This window comes from Hypanus sabinus, chromosome 13 (genome assembly GCF_030144855.1).
Source record: "Hypanus sabinus isolate sHypSab1 chromosome 13, sHypSab1.hap1, whole genome shotgun sequence".
NCBI classification, from domain to species: domain Eukaryota; kingdom Metazoa; phylum Chordata; class Chondrichthyes; order Myliobatiformes; family Dasyatidae; genus Hypanus; species Hypanus sabinus.
The window spans coordinates 62,833,969-62,860,280 of record NC_082718.1 but is presented as its reverse complement, the minus strand read 5'-3'; the positions used below and the strand labels follow the sequence as shown (position 1 = coordinate 62,860,280).

At 40.6% G+C, this 26,312-nt stretch overlaps 1 protein-coding gene across 4 annotated transcripts in view; it reads left to right on the top strand.

The window, feature by feature from the left end:
• The window catches only part of fgd6 (FYVE, RhoGEF and PH domain containing 6), a 150,321-nt gene that overhangs the window by 30,992 nt on the left and 93,017 nt on the right, over positions 1-26,312 (top strand). For all 4 annotated transcript variants that reach the window (XM_059987767.1, XM_059987769.1, XM_059987768.1 and 1 more), the window contains exons 3-8: positions 14,140-14,278; positions 20,405-20,469; positions 20,569-20,599; positions 22,776-22,927; positions 25,305-25,461; positions 25,650-25,737. In XM_059987767.1, coding sequence (XP_059843750.1) covers positions 14,140-14,278; positions 20,405-20,469; positions 20,569-20,599; positions 22,776-22,927; positions 25,305-25,461; positions 25,650-25,737 — 632 coding nt within the window. The remainder of the gene's footprint in view (positions 1-14,139; positions 14,279-20,404; positions 20,470-20,568; positions 20,600-22,775; positions 22,928-25,304; positions 25,462-25,649; positions 25,738-26,312) is intronic.

Here is a 26,312-nt window from a genome sequence, read left to right as displayed (position 1 = left end):
AAACTAATGCTCTGGAATTTATTCTCACAGAACTTACCGAGTCTCTAATTTCTGGAGATAGATGCTTTTAAATATAGGCTGGTGAATTCAGTACTTTTTTAAAGTAGCTCTGGAGAGGAGTGGAGGAGTAAGACAAATAAGCCATAAATGTATTAAATGGTGAAACAGAAAAAAGGCGTCAGTTGGCCCATGCCTTCCTCTATTTATTTTTTTAATGTTTTCGAGTTGGCAACCTGGGTCTAGTGGATCACCGTCTAGGCCCAAGCTACTCATAATATGCATCATTGATCTGGCTTAGAGAAACTGAATGTCATATTTCTAAGTTTCCTTGTAGTCCTAAATTAGATTGGATTAGGAACAATGGACTACCTGAGTGAGAAGGTGGCAAATGGAGTAACACATGGTCATCCACTTTGGTGAACATTTAAAAGAAACAGAATCTTTGATAAATGGTGAGAGATTCTTTTTTGATTTTCAGAACGTCCTGAATGTGCTTGTACATAGATCAGCATGTGAGTAGGTGTATAAGATGATGAGAGGCATTGATCGTGTGGCTGGTTAGAGGCTTTATCCCCCAGGCTGGAATGGCTAGCACGAGAGGGCACAGTTTTAAGGTGCTTGGAAGTAGGTACAGAGGAGATGTCAGGGGTAAGTTGTTTTAATGCAGAGAGTGGTGAGTGCGTGAAATGGGCTGCCAGCAACAGTGGTGGGGGTGGATACAGTAGGATCTTTTAATTGGTACATGGAGCTTAGAAAATTAGAGGGTTATGGGTAACCCAAGGTAATTTTTAAAGTAAGTACATATTCAGCACAGCATTGTTGGCTGAAGGGCCTGTATTGTGCTGGAGGTTTTCTGTGCTCCCATATGAGTAGGAGAGCAAGTGGTGTGAGCTTTTATGGCAAGAGGGTTTGAATATGGGAATTATTATAAGGGAATTATTACACTTGTTTTGGGTCTTGGTTGGTCTGTACTTGAAGTATTGGTCTCTTTATCTAAGAAAAGAATGTACTGGAAGGTAAGGCAACAATTCTAAGTGACCAATGGATCTTGACTTGATAATAGGAGACAGAAAGTAGTGGTAAAGGGTGTGTTTGTGACCAGCTATATACCACAAGGATCGGTGCTGAGACCCTTACTGTTTCTTATATGATTTGGGTTAATAAGTTTGCAGGTGGCAGTGGTATTCATAGTGAGAAGGATAGTCTTGCACTGTAGGGTGATATTGATGTAAGATCGTTAGAGTTATCACAGATGGAAGGTAATTGTGATAGATGCAAGGTGATGCACTTCGGAAAGATGGATAAGGTTCAAAGTATACAACTGAAAATCTTCTTCTCCAGACAGCCATGAAACCAGGAAAGAAAAGAATGGCAGCACAATTATCAACCCCCAAATACCCACTCCACACAAAAAAAAAATCAGAAATGGAACAGGCATATCAACCCCTCTCAAACTCCTTTCCTCCATACTCCAAAAAAAAACTGAGAAAGGTTGGGCGAAAAACACAGAATATAAAAAAAACTATATCGGGGGGGAAGAGACCATAGTCCAAGTCCATATTCATAACCATATCCAAAACACAGAAAACCTGTGTAATATTCTCCAGACACAGTGGCAGCCTCTCAACTCTCTGGCAGCAGAGCAGTCCCACCAGCAATCAAAAGGCAGACTCCCCTCTCCGGTAACAGAGCGATCCCACCAGCAATCAAAAGGCAGTCCCTCCCTCTCCGGTAACAGAGCGATCCCACCAGTGATCAAAAGACAGTCTCCTCTCTCCGGTAACAGAGCGATCCCACCAGCAATCAAAAGGCAGTCTCCCCTCTCTGGTAGCAGAGCGATCACCAGTGATCAAAAGGCAGTCTCCCCTCTCCGGTAACAGAGCGATCCTAGCAGAGATCAAAAGGCAGTCTCCCCTCTCCGGTGACAGAGCGATCCCACTAGCAATCAAAAGGCAGTCTCCCCTCTCCGGTAACAGAGCGATCACCAGAGATCAAAAGGCAGTCTCCTCTCTCTGGTAACAGAGCGATCTCACCAGCGATCAAAAGGCAGTCTCCCCTCTCTAGTAACAGAGTGATCCCACCAGTGATCAAAAGACAGTCCCTCCCTCTCCGGTAACAGAGCGATCCCACCAGCGATCAAAAGGCAGTCTCCCCTCTCCAGTAACAGAGCGATCCCACCAGCGATCAAAAGGCAGTCTCCCCTCTCTGGTAGCACAGCGATCCCACCAGTGATCAAAAGGCAGTCTCCCCTCTCTGGTAGCACAGCGATCCCACCAGCGATCAAAAGGCAGTCTCCCCTCTCCGGTAACAGAGCGATCCCACCAGTGATCAAAAGACAGTCTCCCCTCTCCAGTAACAGAGTGATCCCACCAGTGATCAAAAGACAGTCTCCCCTCTCCGGTAACAGAGTGATCCCACCAGTGATCAAAAGACAGTCTCCCCTCTCCGGTAACAGAGCGATCACCAGTGATCAAAAGGCAGTCTCCCCTCTCCGGTAACAGAGTGATCCCACCAGTGATCAAAAGGCAGTCTCCCCTCTCCGGTAACAGAGCGATCCCACCAGCAATCAAAAGGCAGTCCCTCCCTCTCCGGTAACAGAGCGATCCCACCAGCGATCAAAAGGCAGTCTCCCCTCTCCGGTAACAGAGCGATCCCACCAGCAATCAAAAGGCAGTCTCCCCTCTCCGGTAACAGAGCGATCCCACCGGTGATCAAAAGGCAGTCTCCCCTCTCCGGTAACAGAGCGATCACCAGAGATCAAAAGGCAGTCTCCCCTCTCCGGTAACAGAGCGATCCCACCAGCGATCAAAAGGCAGTCTCCCCTCTCCGGTAACAGAGCGATCCCACCAGCGATCAAAAGGCAGTCTCCCCTCTCCGGTAACAGAGCGATCCCACCAGTGATCAAAAGGCAGTCTCCCCTCTCTAGTAACAGAGTGATCCTACCAGTGATCAAAAGGTAGTCTCCCCTCTCCGGTAACAGAGCGATCTCACCAGCGATCAAAAGGCAGTCTCCCCTCTCCGGTAACAGAGCGATCACCAGAGATCAAAAGGCAGTCTCCCCTCTCCGGTAACAGAGCGATCCCACCAGTGATCAAAAGGCAGTCTCCCCTCTCCGGTAACAGAGCGATCCCACCAGTGATCAAAAGGCAGTCCCTCCCTCTCCGGTAACAGAGCGATCCCACCAGTGATCAAAAGGCAGTCTCCCCTCTCCGGTAACAGAGCGATCCCACCAGCGATCAAAAGACAGTCTCCCCTCTCCGGTAACAGAGCGATCCCACCAGTGATCAAAAGGCAGTCCCTCCCTCTCCGGTAACAGAGCGATCCCACCTGCGATCAAAAGGCAGTCTCCCCTCTCCGGTAACAGAATGATCCCACCAGCAATCAAAAGGCAGTCTCCCCTCTCCGGTAACAGAGTGATCCCACCAGCAATCAAAAGACAGTCTCCCCTCTCCAGTAACAGAGCGATCCCACCAGCGATCAAAAGGCAGTCTCCCCTCTCCAGTAACAGAGCGATCCCACCAGTGATCAAAAGGCAGTCTCCCCTCTCCGGTAACAGAGCGATCCCACCAGTGATCAAAAGACAGTCTCCCCTCTCCATAGCAGAGTGATCCCACCTGCGATCAAAAGACAGTCTCCCCTCTCCGGTAACAGAATGATCCCACCAGCAATCAAAAGGCAGTCTCCCCTCTCCGGTAACAGAATGATCCCACCAGCAATCAAAAGGCAGGCAGCTGGTGCTCACCCTCTGCATTTGCCTTGATGTTTCAATCTCCCTCATCACTTTAGTTGGCAAACAATGGAAGCTTTATTCGGCAAAATGGAGTTAAACATTGGCCCTGGCCCGCAGTCTCCTTGCCTTGAGGTTTGAGTATGTTGCCTTTGCCTCCTGCAATCCTGGGTTTATGTTTCAGCTTTAAAACATTGGTTAGGGCACAGCTTGAATACTTAATACAATTCTGTTAGTCACACTAAAGCATGTTGTTTACATGGATTTTAGTAAGGCATTTGAAAATGGTAGTTGATACAGAAAATTAAGATGCACATGATCTATGGTCACTTTGTAGTTTGGATTCAGAATTGCCTTGTCCATAGAAGACAGGAAGAGAGTTATTCTTACTGAGGGTCTGTGACCCATGCATTTCCGCAGGGTCAGTGCTGGAGCCTCTGTTGTTTGTGTTATATAAATGACTTGGATAAAAATGCAGATAGGGGGGTTAGTAAGTTTGCAGCTAACTCAATGAGTGAAGTTGGCAGTGCAGAGGATACACTGTCAAAGGATATAGCAGAATATAGATCAGAGCAGAGAAATGGTAGGTGGACTTTAATGTGGGCAAGTGTGAGCAATTGTACATTGGGATGTCAAATTTAAGAAGTGTACAGTTAACGACAGGATACTTAACAGCATTGATGTACAGAGTGATCTTGGGGTCCAAGTCCATAGCTCCCTTAAAGTGGCCACATAAATAAATAGGTGGCAAAGAAGACGTAAAACTTCAGACCGCACTGACTATTGTGTGCAGTCCAGTGCAGGAAGGATGTGGAGGCTCAGGAAAGGCACAGTGGAGGTTGCCAGGATATTGCCTGGATTAGAGTGTTATGAACTACTGTATATGGAAAGATTGGATAAACTTTGGCTGTTTTCTCTAGAGCTTCAGAGGCTGAGGTAGATCTGATCGAAGATACAAGATCTGATATAATTATGAGGCATAGATAAGGTAGATATCTTTATTCGAGGGTAGAAATATTAAGTACTAGAGGACATGCATTCAAAATGAGAGGGTGGCAGATTAAAGAAAAGGTACAGAGCACTTTTTTTTACACCTAGTAGTAGGTGGTTGGGATCCGTTCCCTGAGGTAGTGGCATTTAAGAGGCTGTTGGATAGACATCTCTGATATTCCTATAAGGGTCATGTACATCAGAAGAGGTTTGGTTCAATTCTGATTCACAGTAAGTGCAGATATCATGAGCCAAAGGCTGTACTGTTTTGTGTTCTATGTAATTGCACTGGAGATGCATCTGGATGTTTGCTGGTTGCATTCAGTTAGAAGGAGAGAATGGACAGGATATTTGTTTTCCTTTGTGAGTTGGGAGACTGCGGGGGTGTCCTGATACAAGTATACAGTATTCAACAATGTAGACAGGGTAGATAATAGATAATGGTACCTATATCAGAGGCATCTGAGACTTGTCAGAATGGTTTTAATGTTAGGGGTAAGTTTGGAAGGGATTAGAAGAAATTTTTTCACGAGAGTAATTGGAATCTGGAGTATGCTGTTTGAGGAGGTGATGGAGATGGCACTCTGACCATATTTAAGGAGAATTTAGATGAATGCTTGAATATCAAGGCATGGAAGGTTATGGACCAAATACTGCTCACTAGGGTAGGTATAAATGAATATGCGATCATTGGCATGGACATACTAGATCAAAGGAGCTACTTCTGAGCTACATGGCTCTCTCTCACGCTGACTCAATTCAGGGCAAATGTGCGTAGGTGAACTGAAGTCTGAGAGTAGTTATTGCAGAAAAGGGCAATGGGGTTGAATACCTAATTGTTCCTTTGTCAGCAAATCTTAAAGGAAGATATAATGTTCAGGACTGTGAGGCAATTTGATGAGTTATTTGAGAAACATTTTCCATTGTGAGAAGGGTTGGTAACAAGAATACATGAATTTAAAATGTTTGAAGAAGCAGAAGGAAGAGGGAAAACATCCTTGTTAGCATTTACGTTTCCATGTGAATTTGGAAAATGTGTGAACATGGACATTGAAAGAATTTATTAGAAGCATAGAAAACCTACAGCACAATACAGGCCCTTTGGCCCACAAAGCTGTGCCGAACATGTCCTTACCTCAGAAATTACCTAGGGTTGCTCACAGCTCTCTTTTTCTGAGCTCCATGTACTTGTCCAGGAGTCTTTTAAAAGACCCTATCTTTTCCGCCTCCGCCGCCAGCAGCCCATTCCACACGCTCGCCACTCTTTTCATCTGGTTTAGTGATACCAGAAACCAATTTAATTGGTTTATTTAAGTTTTATATTTTATTTGGAATTGCAAATGGTATAGATTGACACTAGTAAGTCTAAAATAGTTGAAAAGCTTTGGTTGCTTTTGAATTAATTACAGATTGGGGAATTACCTTTTATATCTTGACATTTTTCTGCTTAAATAGTTGATTTCAAGTTCAGGAAGTCTACCTTGAAAATTGATATCAGAAAGAAAGTCTGTGCATTTTGTGCCCTGTCACCCACTTTGTGGCAAAATATGTTGTTGGACTATATCCTTTGTGTGTATCTACATATATTTAAGATTCATTCATTTATCATAGAAAACAAGGAAAGCACTAATTCTGATCCCGAATGCTGTATAGTCTTGATAGACAATGTGCTGTGTGTAATCCTGGTCAAACAATGGGCTAACAAATAGCACTTTTCAGTTTAATAGCTGGATACATTTACTATATTGATTTATGCAAGTCCTATTTCTGATTTTTTCCCATCATACCATGAACTCTAAAGTACAAGCCCATGATTTATGAAGTTTCTTTCACTATAATGGAGCACTTGCCAATTCCAAGCATAATTTACTTTTTTTCTCTCAAAACATTATTTCTTGAGTGCAGTGCTCCACTTGTTTTTTGGATCCATCCCTTTAGGATGGCATGAAAATGCCTCAGTATTTTTTAAGAATTGCACGTCTAAGGAAGTTGTGTGTGTGAAAAATCTGCAAAAGGACATGGTGAGGTTGGATTTTATGATATGCAGCATAGTAGTGCAGCTCTGGCAAACTGAATTCAATCTTGATCACCCATGAAACTGTGTGGAGTTTGTAGGTTCTTCCTTTGCCCACGTGGATTTGCTGGAATGCTCCAGTTTCCTCCCAGATACCAAAAACATGGGGATTGGTAGGAAATGGACTCTGTAAATTTCCTCTAGTATCTGAGTGAGTGGTAAAACGTAGGAGAAATTGATGGGAATGAGGAGAGAACCGAGTGAGTTGGGGTACAGTTAGTATAAAAATGGTTGATGTAGAATTGTGGGCAGAAAGGCCTGTTTCTGTTCTGTGGTTCTATACAGACAATGTTATGAAAAAGTTATTGAAAGTTCATAGTGAGAATCTATTATAATTTGAAAATTAGAGGAATAAAAACCCACAAACATAGCTTCATCACCAATTCTGCAACAAGCTTCTGTGGTTGTTTGCCAACAGGAGAAAGGAGAAGTCATCTGAATATGACATATAGCATTTGGTTGCTCACGCGAAAGCAAATTCCATTTTTTTTTACAAAAAAACAGTCATGAAAAACAGAATGCTCTCAATATTGTTAATTTCATCATCTTTAAGCCCTGTTCATCGGCCACACAGAATCAGTTGTACAAAAAAAACTTGCCATTGACTTTCCAGACTCCATTCAGCTCAGATCAATCAACACCACCATCATCTGAACTTCTGTCTCAATGTATACATGCAAAACTTCCACTAACACTGACACATAATAAAACTACTTGGAAGCAGGTATTGATCACTTAGGCCCTGACCCAGTACTGCCATTCATTTAGATATGGATGATCTCATTGCAACCTCAATCCAGTGTCTCTTGATTGCAATATCAACCCATTTACCCTGACAAACATTCAATCCCTTGTCAAGAATGTTTAGGGTAATAGAGTACGAATTGCATTGTCCAGCTTCTTAAAAGTTGATGGAGTTGTGCTCTTCCAGTAAGTGGAGGTTCACCGGATGACATTTATGAATAGTACATAAATACTGGGGGAAACACTTTGAGCATCGAGGTCATTTGTTCATAAGATGTCTAGGCTCTGAGCTGTTTTTGCAACCATAGTGTTTATGTGACTGGGAAGTTGAATTTCTTCTCAATGATGACTGGTGGATACTATTGGTGGTGGGGGGCCGCTAGGTAGATGTAATGCCATTGAATATCATGATGACCAGTGGATACTAATAGGGTTGGGTGGGTGGATGTAATGCTATTGAATATCATGACAATGGATACTAATGGGGGGGGGGGTGAGTAGATGTAATGCCATTGAATATCATGACCAATGGGTACCAATGTGAGGGAGGACTGGGTAGATGTAATGCCATTGAATACTGTATCTTGAGTATTTGGTTGGGCAGTGTCTTCTGGGGGTTGTCATTACTGGTACTTAGGCTGCATTATTGTTACAGTCAGAGCCTGAATGTTACCCAGGTTTTGCTGCATGCATTTGTTGAGATCAGAAGGAATGTCCTCACTTCTGACTTTATGATGAAGGAAAGCTCATAGACACAACTGTTAGAGATGTTCTGCCTTAGGATGTCACCCTGAAGAACTCCTGCACTGATGTCCTGAAGCTGGGCTGATTGGCTTTCAACAGTGACAGCCATCTACTTAGTCTATTCCCTTGTTGTTACTATTTGCTTTACAAGCATTTTATATTCTTCATTTTAATTTTTAAAACAAAAGCTGCATTCACTGGGAATCTAAAGTAAAAGCATGAATTGGAGCATTAATTATTTTTTTCTACCCTTTGGTGCCTAAAACTTAGGGAATTTACAACATTATGCTTCCTATATACCTAATTTGCTTAGCATTTATTCTTTAATTTGATGGTAGTCCATTGCAGATGTCATTTGTTACCAGAATACAGTATATGCTGATCACGTCTATGGGAACCATTATAATCATCATCCAGCTGATATTGTAAATGGCCTCAGCATCTTGGTTACTACTTTCTTGCTTTTAATGCCATTGTCATCAACATCTCATCAAAAAGATAATCGTCTTTACGTTCAGTCAATATCAGGAAAAGTGAATTAATTAATTTCTGAAAGATAAGTGGCAGATATGCTGGGTGTGCACAGGGATGCCATGAACAATGTGCTGAAGATGAGCACTTGAACTGTCAGCAGGTAAGACTGCTGTGGATCAAGTGTTAAGGGTATAAAAAGGTACTTGCTGGTCAGCATGCTTGTGATTAATCCAAGGACCTGTTTCTGTGCTGTGTGGCTCTAAATTAACTCGTGTTTAATTTGCATTGCTAATTGAGAGAATGATCACTAAGGGCATTAGCACAGCTTCTGTCTTCCTGTTTCGTTTAGCATTGGAGGATAGAAATGGACAATTAGGAACCTGGTTTGGAATGCATCCTTCCTTCAGTATTACATTGATTTCTGTACCTTGGATGTGATCCAAGATGTCACCAAGGAGGACTGACACATGGATATTTTTCTGAGAAGTGTGCAAGTGATGGTATGGATATGGGAAGGCAAGTTACCTTAAATGATACATCAGGTTTATTTAGATATACAAAACTGCAATTTTTTCAATTTTAAATAAAGGTCTAGTTGCCTATTTGTATTAAAATGCAACAGTGTTTAGGAGTCTGACCTCACAGGATTGTTGGAAACATTAAGCAGGCTGTAAATTTGATGCTGTGTTTCAGTTTTACAGAAATTACAAAAACGCATAATTGCTTCATAATTACCAAATATTTATAGTTGTGTCTGCTCTTTCAGGAGGGTTATTAGAATAATAGAGGAGCAGTTTACGTGCATCCTTTAATTTTATTCATTCTTGAATTCCTTGGCTCTGCAAGAATAATAGTCTCTAAAAATCTGTTTTCATGGTAGTTCAGCTAATGGTACTAAAAGATTCCTAATTTAGTAAACCACAAAGCAGCCAGAGTGAATTTCCTGTTTATTACTGGCTCTATAGCTGATTGAATAATACTTTTGATATTTGCAACTCAGGATGTAAAAGCTAAACATAAGCGAGGGCTAGTTTTGCTTTCTACAATGATAAGCATTTATACACTTTTTTAACATGTGTTTGCCTTTTTTAGTTTAAGGTTAATTCATTTACCTTCATTTTGTAATTTGCAATTTATTGTTCATGGCAAGTTTCATCAGACGAATAAAGGCTGCTAAGGGTTAATAAAGGATCTGGTGCTTAGAAGTTGAACTGCCCGTCTGGCCAAAAGAGAGGCAAAAGATAGTACACAATGTTTAGTCAGACTCAGATGTGTGTCAACTTCTCCTGAGGTGCTGAAAAGAGCAATCAGAGGGTTAAGTTCCAAGTAGCAATTAAGTATATGGGATAAAGTTAAAAAGGCATCTCTCCAGAATTTCTCTAAGCTAGGACAAGCCCAATACATATGAATAAAGGAAGCCTCACCCCCTTTACACTTATCACAACAGGGACTAATAGCAGGATAGAACAGCGATAATTTAGTTTTAGACATATGATCCCTGTGTACAACCTTGAACTGTAAAAGGCAGTGGCAAGCACATGAATTAACTGACTTGAGAATTGAGTCCCAAAGCTCATCGGACAGAGCAAAATTTAAATCGTGCTCCCAGACAGTTTTAATTTTGTAAAAGGGGGCTCGCCTCAAAATCGCTAACATATCTCGAATGGTAGATATTAAACCTTTACCCAATGAGTTCTTCTTAGGTGGGGAGATGCTGCCCCACCCACTCATGCTCAGTGGCTCAAGAGACATTATGTCCTGCTTGGACCTTGAAAAGATTCATTATTCACTTCTTAATTCGGACATAAAGTTCCAAAAAGTATGGGACCTTTTCTTGAATGTTGTCATAATTCCTGTTTAGATTAAGGGTTCATCCCTCCTTTTTTTCTTTTTCATTTAAATCCCTTACTTCCAGCTTTCGGTTAAGATTTACAGTTTTTTTTTATGTGTAAGCATATAGCTCAGGTGGTAGGCAATATTCCTTTTTTTTTTACAAATACAGCTCTGTGGTGATGAAAGTTCTGATTAACTTTTCTGTATATCATAAGATTGGCTTGGAGTTGGGTATTGGGGGGTGGGGTGGTAACTAACTATACAATTCTATTATGGTGCTTTCTCTTAATTGTTATGAACTGTACATTTGATACGTTTGTTTTGAACTGTTTAAACTTTTTTTACTTTTTGTTGCATTGCAGAAACTTAAAAAAAATATTAATAAAAAAAAGTTGAACTCATGCTTAGAAGTGGATCTGGTGCTTTGAGAAAAGGATCTAGTTCTTTCCTGGCATACATGACGAATTAACACTTCTCAGACTTCTAGCCAGGGACAGATATTGATCACAACTGACATTTCCATGACTAACCCTGCCAACTTCATCAGGGATGATGCCTGGGTACGTCTAGTCCGGGGGTATTTACACCGCCATAGTCCGTCCCTCCTGGTTGGTTAGTCCTCATCCAATCGTGTTTCTGCTCTCCCACCTTGTTTACTGTCAAATTCCAGTTCTTACGTAGAGCAAGACCGTTGTCTTTGTAAACATTATTTTTCTCTAGTTTTATTTCAATGGCTTCCTTTACCAGGTGGTCCCTAAAGCCACTGGCACGGCACAGTAGCGTTGTGCCGTCAAAGTGGCCATTGTAAATGCAGGTTCTGCTACTGCAGATTTCCCAGGTAACCCAAACGGATACACTTCTTGAGCTCCTTGATGCAGGTTTCCACCATGCATCCTGTCTGGCCGATATACACTGCTCCACATTCTCAGGGAATCCTGTGAATTTGCTACTGATTGGTTTCACAAATTACACTGATACTGCTTTTACTAATTTAAAGCTCGCACCACACTCTCTTGCTATTTGTTAAGGGCCTGTTTTTATAGCCCAAACAACTCATACAAAGTGAAATGTACTGCATTTCATCGGATAACCAGAAAGATATCCAAGGAGTCATTTAATAAGCTTTACATTCTATTGATATTTCTACCAACCAAGCTACAATGCACTTTGATTTCTCAGCTGGCAGACATTTAGGAAGACCATAATTTCTATGTTTTATTGCAAAAGAAAATACTAACATAAAATAGCTAAATGTAGGGAAAACATTATGCCCCATTCCGTATAGAAAAGGCTCCAATAAAGCCTTTTCGATTAAACTAAATAAACTCCTGATTCCATCAGCTATTTTCATGGTGCATAAAGTGTTTTTTTTTGCATTTGTTGTAAACTGGTTAGGAGGAGTGTAACAGTTACAAAATAGTAAATATACTCGTGCAGGCTGTTGTAAATCTAGTCAAGAAGAAAAGAGCTTACGAAAGGTTCAAAAAACTAGGTAATGATAAGGATCTACAAGATGATAATGCTAGCAGGAAGGAGTTTAAGAAAGAAATTAGGAGAGGCAGAAGAGGCCATGAGAAGGCCTTGGTGGACAGGATTAAGGAAACCCCCAAGGCATTCTACCAATATGTGAAGAGCAAGAGGATAAGTCATGAGAGAATAGGACCTATCAAGTGTGACAGTGGGAAAGTGTGTATGGAACCAGAGGAGATAGCAGAGGTACTTCATGAATACTTTGCTTTAGTATTCACTACGGAAAAGGATATTGGCGATTGTAGGGATGACTTACATCGGACTGAAAAGCTTCAGCATTTAGATATTAAGAAAGAGGATGTGCTAGAGCTTTGGAAAGCATCAAGTTGGATGAGTCACCAGGACCGGATGAAATGTACCCCAGGCTACTGTGGGAGATGAAGGAAGAGATTGCTGAGTCTCTGGTGATGATCTTTGCATCATCAATGGGGACGGGAGAGGTTCCGGAGGATTGGAGGGTTGCAGATGTTGTTCCATTATTCCAAGAAGGGAGTAGGGATAGCCCAGGAAATTATAGACCAGTGAGTCTTTCTTCAGTGGTTGTTAAGTTGATGGAGAAGGTCCTGAGAAGCAGGATTTATGAACATTTGAAGAGGTATAATATGATTAGTCAGCATGGCTTTGTAAAAGGCAGGTCGTGCCTTACAAGCCTGATTGAATTTTTTGAGAATGTGACTAAACACATTAATGGAGGTAGAGCAGAAGATGTAGTGTATATGGATTTCAGCAAGGCAATTGACAAGGTACCCCATGCAAGGCTTATTGAGAAAGTAAGGAGGCATGGGATTCAAGGGGACATTGCTTTGTGGATCCGGAACTAGCTTTCCAACAGAAGGCAAAGAGTGGTTGTAGACGGGTCATATTCTGCATGTTCTGGGACCCCTACTCTTTGTGATTTTTATAAATGACCTGGATGAAGAAGTGGAGGGATGGGCTAGAAAATTTGCTGATGACACAAAGGTTGAGGGTGTTGTGGATAGTGTGGAGGGCCGAGAGTAATGTTGCAGCTATATAGGACCCTGGTCAGACCCCAGTTGGAGTACTGTGCTCAGTTCTGGTCACCTCACTACAGAGAGGATGTAGAAACCATAGAAAGGGTGCAGAGGAGATTTAGAAGGATGTTGCCTGGATTGGGGAACATGCCTTATGAGAATAGGTTGAGTGAATTCAGCGATTTTTTCCTTGGAGTGAAGGAGGATGAGAGGTGACCTGATAGAGGTGTACAAGATGATGAGAGGCATTGATCATGTGGATAGTCAGAGGCTTTTCCCCAGGGCTGAAATGACTATCATGAGAGGGCACAGTTTTAAGGTGCTTGAAAGTAGGTACAGAGGTACAGATGTCAGGGGTAAGTTTTTTACGCAGGGAGTGGTGAGTGCATGGAATGGGCTTCCAGCGATGGTGGTGGATGCGGATACGATAGGGTCTTTTAAGAGACTCCTGGACAGGTACATGGAGCTCAGAAAAATAGAGGGCTATGGGTAACCCTAGGTAATTTCCTCACACACACATAAATTGATGTTCCATTAAAATTTAGACAACTGAAGCCATCATATTGCTAAGGTTTCAAACCGGAATTCTCGATTGGATAAAATAGAGCTGCTGTATTAATGGGGTCTCTGTTTTTAAAACTCTACTGCTTGTACATGAATGCACACTTAACTAAAATGAACTTGGTCTATCTCAAGCCAACAGTTGGTGAACAGATGTTCACAATGTAAATTCATAATAAATTTCTAATGTTTGGATTTATGATGATCTGCTTTGAGAGATTGGGATGGAAAAGGAATTGCACTATTGCATGAGGTGATCCTGTTTAGCAAAACACAGTACAGTAATTGAAATGTGGCATTTAATTTATGCCTAATTGTGCTTAATGTTTCTTTACCTGTCCTGATATTCCTGTTGATGGGCTATATCATCCTTCCTCTGGAATGAAAAACTTGAATGTGAATGATTATTATTGTATTATTTACAGATTAAGTATTAAGACACTGCCTTGCTGTCTTTAACTTAATTGTAGCCCAGTACAGGATCAGGACAACCTTTCTTCAGAAATGGACATCAACTCAGAGGAGGAAGAAATCATATTTAGTTCTGATGAAGAAGATGACAGTTCAGATGCTAGCAAAGGAGAACTGGATCAACACGATGAGAAGCAGGTACTTTGAATCTTTTACACAAGGACTTCTGTTATGTTGCTGAAGGTGAATTATAGAAAATATAATAACTTCAGTGGTCTTTATTCAAAATAGCATGAATAGCATTATAGAAATGAATTCCATGCTATCAAATTCTGTTGTTAATTGTGAGCTTAATCTTTATTTTTCAACAGTTTAAACCTGTAAATACAATAAGGTGAGATATTAAGATAATTTATTGGTATAACTTTTCATGGTGGGCAAAGGGGAACCAGTGCATTTGGATTTCAAAAAGGCATTTCAGAGACGGTTACACCAAATAAGAACTCAGTGTTATATTCATTTGGGTAGAGGACTTGTTAACACAAAATGGGGATAGATGATATTAAGGAGCCTTAGTAAAATCTAAGTAAGTAGGAATCAGGTAGAATGCTGCAGATGAACCATTTCACTGGATAGAATCATACCTTGTGCAAAGGGACATGGTTGGTGCTCAATCAACTTAGCTACAGACCGTTATCACAAGATTTCATATTATCCTGTGTCACAACAACTCCAGCTCTATCACCAGTAAACTTTCTTGTTAAGGTCTAAGTGGAGATCTTACTAAATGAGGGGCTGTATGGCCTGCATCTGTTCCTACTCTTCCTGTTGTAGCTGCATTGTTTATTGCCTTGATGCACCAAAGCAACTTCCTTGTGCTTTTTGATAACCTTTCCCCTGCTGTATTCTTTGCCACCCAGACTGTCGGCATGTGAGCACCTCTACCTCAGGTTACTCGCTGCATCGCTCACCATCCTGACTCAAAATACATTGCTTTCCCATAAGGACTTCAGTGTTCCCAGCATTTATCACCTCTTCGAGGGCATTAGGGGTGGGCTAATGGTGACCCTGTTATGGTGGCGGGAGGGCAGATGAAGGAGATGCAGATTGACAGTGGTGAAAGGGAAACCGTGTTCTTTGAAGTGGGGGCGTCTTTATGCAGAATGAGTACTCAAACAATAATTTGGAGTTTAATTACTTTTTGAACTTGGAACATTGAACCCTTGCACAGTTGCCAAGGTAAATAGGCAGGGCAACATCTAGGATTGCTGTCTGTTAGTGAGCTGTCTGGGAATTCAGCTGCAGCAACCTTTATCTTGGAGGATTCTACTAAAGCTTCCATCTATTTCCAGGTATTTTTCAATCGGAAAATAATACATTGAAATGCTATAGCATTTGATTTTAAGTTTAAAATAAAGCAAGTTACACAAAAGAAATGCTGTAAGGAGGGTTCCAACTGTCTACTGCTTCCAGAATAAAATGGAGGCTAAGATCAAAAGGGAAGAATTTTATATGCAGTTCAGGAAAGATCTCTCAGTACACCTACACATCCAAGAAACACAGGCCACACCTGTGGTTAAGAAAACACAAGTAAAGTAGATAAACTTTGCCTTTGTATTTGAGGAGTTCACAGACAAGAGATATGTTTTCAATATAATAGGTTTCATTTTTTCAAGTCTTAATATGATGGTTGGAAATATAGATTTTGTGTAAGGCAGGTTGAGTAACAATGTGTAATAGATATTTAAAGAAAATATTTCCATGAAGTGGTCATATAATTTGACAACACTTAATAAAATATCTGATTATGTAGTGAATTTGATGAAAATCAAGATAGCAACTAACCTCTGTTCTATTTGCAGAACATTCTCTAGCGAGATGCAGAAGCATACACAGGGCTATGAAGCTCATATTGAAAATGTTGCAAATATCAAGTTACATGTTAATTTGTCACGGTCATGCTCATTGATTTGATATTTTAAAGACATAAGTAGTATTAAGAATGGCCCAGCTAGTTTTTACTTACCAAGCTACTACTTCATCACGCTCTTCCTATTACCCTGAATTACAGTAATGTCTTTGATCCATGCCTTGAATTTACTCAGTTAAGCATGCACAGCCTACTAATAGAGGGAATAATAAAGATACACATCCACTCGAGTGGTGCACGAATGAATCCAGCCGGCTGGTCAGCCAGCAACCCACTGGCCTAATCGCAGGACAGTTTACAATGACCAATTACCTATTAACTCTTTCAGCTTAATAGGAAACCCACACACTCACGCAAAGGACAGACAAAATTCTTACAGAGGATGCCAGAATTAAACTTGATGCTCAACCTCTTGTTCTGAGACCATAGCCCCCATCTCCCAGTTCTAAGTTGTCCAGTTAAAGTTGACTATATAAGAATTACATGGGTACAGAATGAAAGAATACTTTGTACCACTCATAGAATATTGGTGATGTCATTAGTGAAAAACTGTAGTTTCCTTTGCCTGATATAAGGAAGGAACAGATCATAGGGGAGAAGGGGTTGGTGTATGAAGAATGTTCAAGTAGGGTATTCTAGGTGCAGATGACATGGTTTCAGAATATGAGGTAGCCCATTAAACAGAAATGAAGAGTAATTATTTCCATTGAATCCTCTAGCCCAGAGGGCTATGATGACTGCGTTCTCAAGTATATTAAGTATACTTTAATGACCTGGTGATTGGATTGCAATATAAGGTTTCCTAGTCTGCCAGTGACAGGAAAATAGATAGACATGCTGATTGTGAAAGGGACATGGTGATTCTGCAAAGCCATATGGATAGTCTGAGTGAAAACGAGGTGAATGGAGTTTGATGTGAGGAAGCATGGAGACATGAAATGAAAATGCCATTTAACGTCTAAATGGAGTGAGACTGCATATGGTACAATTCAGAGGGATCTAAATGTTCTAGTGTGTTAATAATTTGAAGTTAGCAGGCTAGTTCAACTAGTAGTTAAGGCAACTTGCATTTTGGCCTCCAAAGGCTTTGGAGTTGAAGAATAGGCAAGTTTTGAACATTAGCATTTGAATTTGAGTGTGCCCCTAGTCTTCATTTACACAGCATGACTCTTTGTTTAGTCTTGTGTTTAGAATGCATGACCAAAATGTATTTATTTCAATATAACAATTGGACACAGATTTCAATCATGAAGATTATTGGTTTTGTGTAAAGGTATGCTTCAAAAAGGGAAAATAAATCAGATGAAAGAAAGGCCTGATTGGTTAGGCAATGTGGAAAAGAACATGAATGAAATTGGGAGAAAACTGAACCAATGATCCCAGGATTCAGGTTAGTGCCAGAATCAGAAACAGATTTAATACCACTGTATGATGTGAAATTTGTTTTGTGGTAGCAGTCCGGTCAATGACATAAATATTACAAAACTGGGCTAATAAAGTATATAAAGCATTCAGAAATCTGATGGTGGAAAGGTAGAGTAGTTGAGTGTATCTCTTGAGGTGGCACGGTTGCATTGCTGTTTACAGCACCAATAATTGGAAAATCGTGGTTCAATTTCTGCTACTGTTCGTAAGGAGTTTTATCTTCTCCCCATAACTGAGTGGGCTTTCACCGGAAGCTGTAGCTTTCTCCCACATTCCAAGGACAAATGGGTTAGTGTTAGAAAGTTGCATGCATGCTATGTTGACATATAACACTTGAGGGCTGCCCCACCACATCCTCAGACCTTATTAGTTGTTGATGCAAATGACACTTCATTTTCTGTTTCCAAGTGCATGTGACAAGTTAACTAATCTGATGGTAGTAACAAGAATAGGATATATTCTGAATGGTGAAAGTCCTTAATGATAGATGCCTCCTTCTTAAGGCATTGACTTGAAGATGCCTTTGGTGGGAGGGTTGTGCCCAGAATGGGGGTGGCTTTGCAGCCTCTTGCAATCCTGCACGAGGATCCAGTTGCAGAGGGCCCAGGTTTTGAAGCTTGGCTATTAGTACTGAGGGGATGATGGTGTTGAACACCAAACTGTAATTGATGAGCAGTAGCCTGACATAGTTTGTGGTTATCTTGATGCTCCAAAGCAGAGTGGAGAGGCAGTGAGACTGTCTGTTGTAGCGCTGTTGCAGCAGTGGGCGAATTGCAGCAAATAGGTTTTGGAAAAATTGTGGAATTAATAAGATTGCATGAGCTAGCTAGAATCGGGGCAAATTTGACTTTTTCGGTGTTATGAGGAAATATGGAATATGAATCAGTTGTATTCTCATTAAAACAGAAAGTTCTTATAAGGCTCAGCAGGGTGGATGTAGAAACACCTGCCCACTGCCTGAGGTATGTAGTATTAACATAAGAAGTAGATAATTCAGGACTGAATCTTGGACAAGTAACTTGAGCGTGGTAAATCTATAGGGAATGTATCCTAATGGCTTCATCTCTCAGATTTTCAAAACAAAGATTAAAAGATTCCTGAACATTAAGGAATTGGAGGTATGGGGCATCATGTAGGAAAATGGTGCCTGGGCAGAACTTCGTCCATGGTCCTGATGAATGGTAGGCAAGCTGAAACAGCTAAATGGCAAAGTTGCACTTTGCAGTTTTATAATTTGATGATGCAAATAGTGAACAGTTAAACTATCAGTCAAAAGTGTTTAAGCAGGTATACGTTAATCATGACCCCTTCTAAAACCTTCAGTCCGCTGGATGATTGGGAGATTTCATGTTGGATTAGACAGGAATAGTGTTAGGTGAATAATTCATTGTTTTACTATTTATTTTGGTATACAACTGGCATACTTCCAAAGTTGCAGGGTAGCCATGGACCCCAGCTATGCCTATCTCATCATTGGCTGTGTAGAATAGTCTATGTTCCAAGCTTTCCTCAGTAACGCTTCCTCTGCTACATCGATACCTGTGTTGGTGCTGCTTCATGCACCCATGGTGAGCTCGTCAATTTCATCAACTTTACCTCCAATTTCCACCCTTCTCTTAAATTCACCTGGTCTATTTCTGACTCTCCATCCTCCCCCACTCCTGCCCCCCTCCTCCTCTCCCACTCTCTCACCCCCCCATCCCTCCCCTTATCTCCTTCGCCCCCACTCCTCCCTCCCCCACCGCTCCTCTCTCTCCCCTCCTCCCCCTCTAGAACAAACTGTTGACTGACATCTTCTATAAACCTACTGATTCCCACAGTAATCTTGACTATACCTCTTCTCACCGTTTCCTGTAAAAATGCTATTCCCTTTCTCCGCTGTATCTGTTCCCAGGATGAGGCTTCCCTTTCTAGGACATCAGAGATTTCTTCTTCCCCTCTTCCCTTATTCCACCATAGATGCTGTTCTCACCCACATCTCCTCCATTTCCCGAACATCAGCACTAATACTATTTTCCCGCTATCTAAACAGTGCTAGACTTCCTCTTGTCCTCACCTACCACCACATGAGCCTCGACATTCAACGCTTCACCCTCCAGAACTTCCACTATCTCCAACAGCATCCAACCACAAGACATATCCTAACCACCACCACCTCCTCCACCCCCCCTCCCCCCGGCATTTATCCCTACAAGCGGCCAAAGTGGTACACTTGCCTATTCACCTAGTCCTTCACCTCCATGCAAGGTCCCAAACAGTCCTTACAGGCAAGGCAACACTCGACCTGTGTATCTGTTGGGGTTATCCAGTGCTCTTTTACATTGGTGAGACCTATCATAAATTGGAAGACCACTTCACTGAGCACCTCTACTCCATCTGCCTAAAGCAGGACTGCCCGCTGGCCAAACATTTTAGTTCAGTTTCCCATTCTGACATGTTGGTCCACGACCGCCTCTTGTGCCATAATGAGGCCATCCTCAGGGTGGAGGAGCAACACCTTATATTTCATCTGAATAACCTCCAACCTGATGGGATGAAAATCAATTTTCTGGGGAAAAAGAATTCTCTCCCCCCCCTTCTATTTCCCACTCTTGCCGCTTAATTCTTCTCATCTGCCTATTTCCTCCCCCAGCGTCAGCTCCTCCTTTCCTTCCTGTCATGGTCCACTCTCCTCTCCTATCAGATATCTTCTTGTCCAGCCCTTTACCTTTCCAATCCACGTGACTTCACCTATCACCTTCTAGCTAGCCTCCCTCCCCTCCCCCACCTTGTTTTTCTGGTGTCTTCTCCCATTCTTTCAACGGTTGATCCATTTCCATGGATGCTACCTGACTTGTTGAGTTCCTCTAGAATTTTGTGAGTTGCTTTGGATTTCCAGCATCTGCAGACTTTGTCATGTTTATGCCATATTTTATGTTTTGCTATAAACCATAAACTTTTCTAAAGCTTGCAATGTATTTGCTTTGCAGAATGACAAAGGGAAGAAAACCAAAGTCTATCACATTGCCAGAGAAATCATGAGCTCAGAGAAAGTGTATGTACAGTCTTGTGATTTTACTATGAAAGTTTACAGCTGACTTTTGAGTTGTCACAAATCATATAAAAACATAATGCTCTGGATTTATTTCAACAGGTTTGTGGATGTTTTGAAACTTTTGCATATTGTAAGTAATTTACTTTCTGTTTTTATCATTGTTTGAAATCATTTGTAAACATTTTCTTAAAAACAGGTAGACCAAAATATTCTATAACATAGTCAAAGCATGAAATCCCTTTCTGCAAAACAGTGCTATTCCATGGGTATTAGATTTCAGCTAATTTCTTCCTCTTTGAAATGCATTTCAACGATGTACTGGACAGCTGTTGCACTTTCTAATTGTCCATGACCAATAGTGAAAAGGTTTTGATATCTATTTCAGACATGTGAGAATATTAGTTAGCCACCTGTCAATACCTTCCATTGTCATGATACAATACCATGTGGTAGTGCCAAACCCGTTGGTATGCCCAGTTGCAAGTCATGTAAACCTTAATCATTTTAACATGTGGAAACCAGTGTCCCAACAGTGCAAAATAGTTGGATCAAAATTAACTTTGCCTTTTATTGTGTATGGTATGTGGTATATAACTTGAGTCAGCAGTTTGCAGTTGTTTTGGGTGTTCTTTGTCAAAATATTTTGAAGTTAGTCATTTCGGCAGCATTTTAATTGAAAAGATCTGGTTAGGATCTGGAAGAATGATAATTTGTGTGATGCAGTGTCAGACCCTGCAAAGCAATCTTAAATCCCGTACTTCGGTTGCAGGAAGCATTTCAGTTGTTTTGAGCTGTGCTTAGCATGTATCTGTTTTAAATTTGTTGTAATAGTTATTTAAAATGTGGAAATAATTTACAGTATTTTGTCAAAAACTCAACATATTAAAAATTTAATGACTTGTGGTTTGAGAATTAAATTTGCAGCAAAAATTAACAGTGCCCCACTATTAACCACAGAAAAGGGCATTTATTTTCTATGAAGGGTTTTGAGTATTTAAAAAAATGCTTGCGAGCATTTGTTTTTCTAGAACTTGCTAAAATTCCAACCTTGATGTGCATGTCCACTCGTATTTTGCACAGTGCTAGAGGGAAGCAACGCGATGACACCTCAGGTCATCTCCATCATACATCATCTGTATGACGTGGGTAATCATGGACTCATCTATGACCATGATTGTTCCTGACAAATTTTTCTACGGAAGTGGTTTGCCATTACCTCCTTTTGGGCAGTGTCTTTACAAGATGGGTAGCCCCAACCAATATCAATACTCTTCGGAAATTGTCTGCCTGGCGTCAGTGGTAGCATAACCAGAGCTCACGATTTGCACCAACTGCTCATCCGACCATCCACCACCTGCTGCCATGGCTTCACATGACCCTGATCAGGGGACTAAGCTGTTGCTACACCTTGCCCGAGGGTGACCCACAGGCTAGCGGAGGGAAGGTGCGCCTTACACCTCCTTCGGTAGAGACGTATCTCCACCCCACTACCCAATACCTCAGGTGCTGTCTGCATAGAGTTTGCACATTGCTTGAGTCCTAATGAAGGGTTTCACCCTGAAATAGCAACTATTTATTTCTCTCCTGACCTGCCAAGTTCCTCCAGCATTCTATGGGTGTTATTCTGGATTTCTAGCATTTACATAATCGCTTTGTTTATCCCTGAGTTCTTGTTGGTTTCTTCTGGGTCCTTCAGTTTCCTTCAACATCCCAAAGGGTTGGCCACAGTAAATTACCGCAAGTAGGTGAGTGATCTGTAGGATCTGAGGGGAGCTGATGAGAACAGGAAGGACAGGTGGATGCAGTTACTGCTAGGATTGAATTCATGAAGTTTTAAATTCTCTATCCAAATAATGTTTCTGTGAAGTCATTAATTCTTGTACCCTGGGCAAATTGTTCTTGGAAATAATATCCTACATTTCTAATGCCATTCTTTCATAATTTTATACCAGGTTTATAGTGTTGATATAAAATATGTACAGTTTAATATATGAAAGGTGGAAAGAAAAAAAACTGAAATGCTTAACAGATCAGGCAGCATCTATTGAGGAAGACCCAGAGTTAATGTTCTAATTCAGGATCCCTTCATCGATCCTCATTTCTTCAAATTGTTATTTCTTTATGCCCATAAGATTAAGAGATTAAAGATCTTCATTTCTTTAGGATGAAAGAATTAATAATTAAATGTTAAAACTTTTAATTTGCGTCAGTTGGATTATATAGTTATCATTAAATAGATTAAAAAATCAGGAGATTTGTGTTGCAAACTCCACTGCATATAATTCTGTCCATTTGAAATCTGCTAGGATTTCCGGGATTCAGTGATTCAAGCTTCACGACAGTATGGAAAGCAAGTGATTGACGATAAGACCCTGAACCAGGTCCTGTACTACCTTCCACAGCTGTATGAGCTGAACCGAGGCCTGCTGCGAGAACTGGAAGAGAGAATGGCTCACTGGTATAAGCATTCAGTATTGCATGTGTGCTAATAATTTCTACTTCCTTAAGCTCTATAGATTTTTGAATTTGATCCATAGGAATAAGTTGTGAGGTAAATTTAAGTGGCTTGAGCTTTTCAACCTGAGAGGAGATATTTACTAACACTGGAAAAAGCATGGAAAAGCAAAATCTGGAACTTTTCATGTTAACAGGTGGAACTGACAAGAAACTAATGTGCTTACCTGTGGTTTAGAGCTCTACAGAGATTGAAGACAGTTTTTTTCAGAGAGTAAAATATGCTTATTTATAAAGAATGTGAGAGCCTGCACTGGATATTTCTCGGAAATATTTTCATTTTAATTTGTTCATAGTCTTTAGAAACTTCAACCCGATATTAAACACTCCCAAATATTTTACCTCCAGTACGTCAATAATGATATACCAACATGAATTGGCGTTACAAAAATAACTTACTCAACATGATTAAAACTAAAGAGCTGATTGTTGACTTCAGGAAGGGGAAGGAGGCTGAACATGTGCCAGTCTACATTGGGGGATCAGTGGTCGAGAGAGTCAGCAGCTTTAAATTCCTGGCTGCTGACATATCCTGTGCCTAGCACATAGATACAATCATAGGGAAAGCATCAGAATCTGATTTAATAGTACTGCCGAATGTTGTGAAATTTGTTAACTTTACAGCAGCAGTACAATGCAATAAATGATAATGAAGAGAAAAAAAGCTGAGAGTTTCAGTAAGTTATATGTATATTTGTGTGTGTGTGTATGTATATATATATATTATATATATATATATATATATATGTATGTGTGTGTGTTAATATATGAAATAGTTAAATAAATATTGCAAAAAAGAAAAAGAAATTAAAAATAGTGAGGTATTGTTCATGGGTTCAATGTCCATTCAAAAGTTGGATGGCAGAGGGGAAGAAGCTGTCCCTGAATAGCTCTGTACCTCCTTCCTGGTGGTAACAAAGAGAAAAAGGCATGTCCTGGGTGTTGGGGGTCTTTAATGATGGACGCCACCTTTTGAGATACCGTTCCTTGAAGATGTCCTCGATACTATGGCTAGTGCCCATGAAGGAGCTGACTACTTTTACAACTCTCTGTAGCTTACTTTGATCCTGTGCAGTTGCCCCCTCCATACTCACATGATACTTTCAGTTAGAATGCTCTCCATAGAAAATCTGTAGAAACTTGAGAGTGTTTTTGGTGACATATCAAATCTCCTCAAACTCTTAATGAAATATAGCCATTGTCTTGCCTTCTTCACAGCTGCACTGATGTGTTAGAAGGTTAAGATCTACACTGAACACCAACAAATTTCTACAGATGTACTGCTGAAAGAATCCTGTCCTGGTCTGGTCTAGCAATTCAAATGTGCAAGACTGTAAGAAGCAGCTGAGCAGTGGACTCAGCCCAGTACATCTTGAGCACATCCCTCCCCACCAACCGTCGTATCTACAGGAGGCACAGCTTCAAGGAGGCAACATCCATAATCAAAGTCCTCGTGCATCTTCTTATAGCCATCATTGGCCTAAAGCCTTAAGTCCCACACCACCAGGATCAAGAACAACTACTTCTCAATCAATCGGTTCTCGAATCAACAGGCACAGCCCGAATCATGGCAGCTTAACAACATTGTCACCACTTCACACCAAAATGGGCCTTGCTTCTTTTTGTTCCTTCTTGTAAAACAGATCGGAATCAGAAACATATGAAGGATCTCAGCCCAAAACATCACTTCTTTATTCCTTTACATAATTGCATATCTTTTGAATGTGGGAGGAAACCAGAGCACCCAGGAGTAATCCATGCAGCTTGTAAGAAAGTGCAGATTCCGCACAGGCAGTACTGATGTCAGGATTGAACAGATCACTTTGTTAACTGCACTGCTGTTAAACCTTTTTCACACATTAAAAAGTGACATTAAACCATGGGCCAAGGAGGTTGTGGTCAACAAACCTTACTACGTTAATGTGTTAAATCTGTTGCTTTTATTGTCATTACGTGGTACCTGTGACAAACAGCAGCTGTGGAACATTGAGATTAGTTGTTTCATTTGCCTGAGCATCATTTTGTGTGTGTTGCTCCAAGGTTAGGTTTCTTTTCCAGTTTTGAGCATGTTGAGTGTCTCCATTGCCATGACAGTTTGCTTATTGTCAAGTTGGCTCAGTGTATGATAGAAGAGGTTGAATTTGTTAGCTTGTTGAGATTGTATCATATCATGATACATCTCAAATATCAAGGTTAAAACTGCATCTTCACTTTATATATTCCATGTGCAAGTCATTCTCATGTTATTACTCATTCTTGCTTGTTTTTAGAAATAAATAGGTTTTCTTGTTTCCACTTAAGTGAATCATCTGTTTCTACAGGGACAAGTATCAGAGAATAGCTGATATCTTCATGGAGAAAGGACCATATCTAAAAATGTATTCAACTTATATCAAGGAGTTTGACAAGAACATTTGTTTGTTGGATGAACAGTGCAAGAAGAACCCCACCTTTGCTGCTGTAGTCAGAGAATTTGAGGTGATAAATGACTATGTGGACTTTAACATATTTGCTGCTGTTTGTCTCTGTAGGATAGACACATTGCATGTGAAGACTTGATATTTCTTCAAAGTGCATAACTCAAAATACTGTGATGGTTTCACAGCCATCATTAACTGGTTTTTGAATCTTCTCATGTATGAAATTTCATCTTTGTTTTCTTTCAGATGAGCTCTCGCTGTGCAAACCTGGCACTCAAACATTACCTGTTAAAACCTGTCCAAAGAATTCCGCAGTACAAGCTGCTTCTAACAGGTAGTTTTAACTTATCGATCCTGAAATATCTGCATTAGTGGCAAGACGTTTGATTTTGTTTTTCTTTTCTCATAGAGGAAGACTGCTTTGTACATTAGGTATTAACGTTTCATTAATATGCAGCATGATAGCGGTTACTGCTTTTTGTGTTACTCTTTTAGCACAGTTTCTTGGATGTAATGCAATTTGATATCGGCATTAGAATGCATGCAACATTTTTGCTAACCTGTAGTAATTTTGTTTACCAGGATAGATTGAAATGTATTCAGCCATTTTATTTGTTCCATAGGAAAGTGAACAGATTTATTGTTTAATGTACAGCATTGCTGATTATTGGAAATTAATTTCTGAAATCAGAGCTTCCAGTATTGCAATGTAAAGAAAGAATGATAAATGAAATTTGAAGATAGATTTGATCTCTGAATTCAGGAAATGGAACTTCAAGCATCATTTCACCTGCTTCATGCCAAGCATTTTGCGATGAATCCACTTGCCTCAGAGATAGGTTTCCATTTGCTGTTCGCTGTTTATCCTGCTAGAATAATATTTATCATGTTGCATTTTGTTTTGTATTA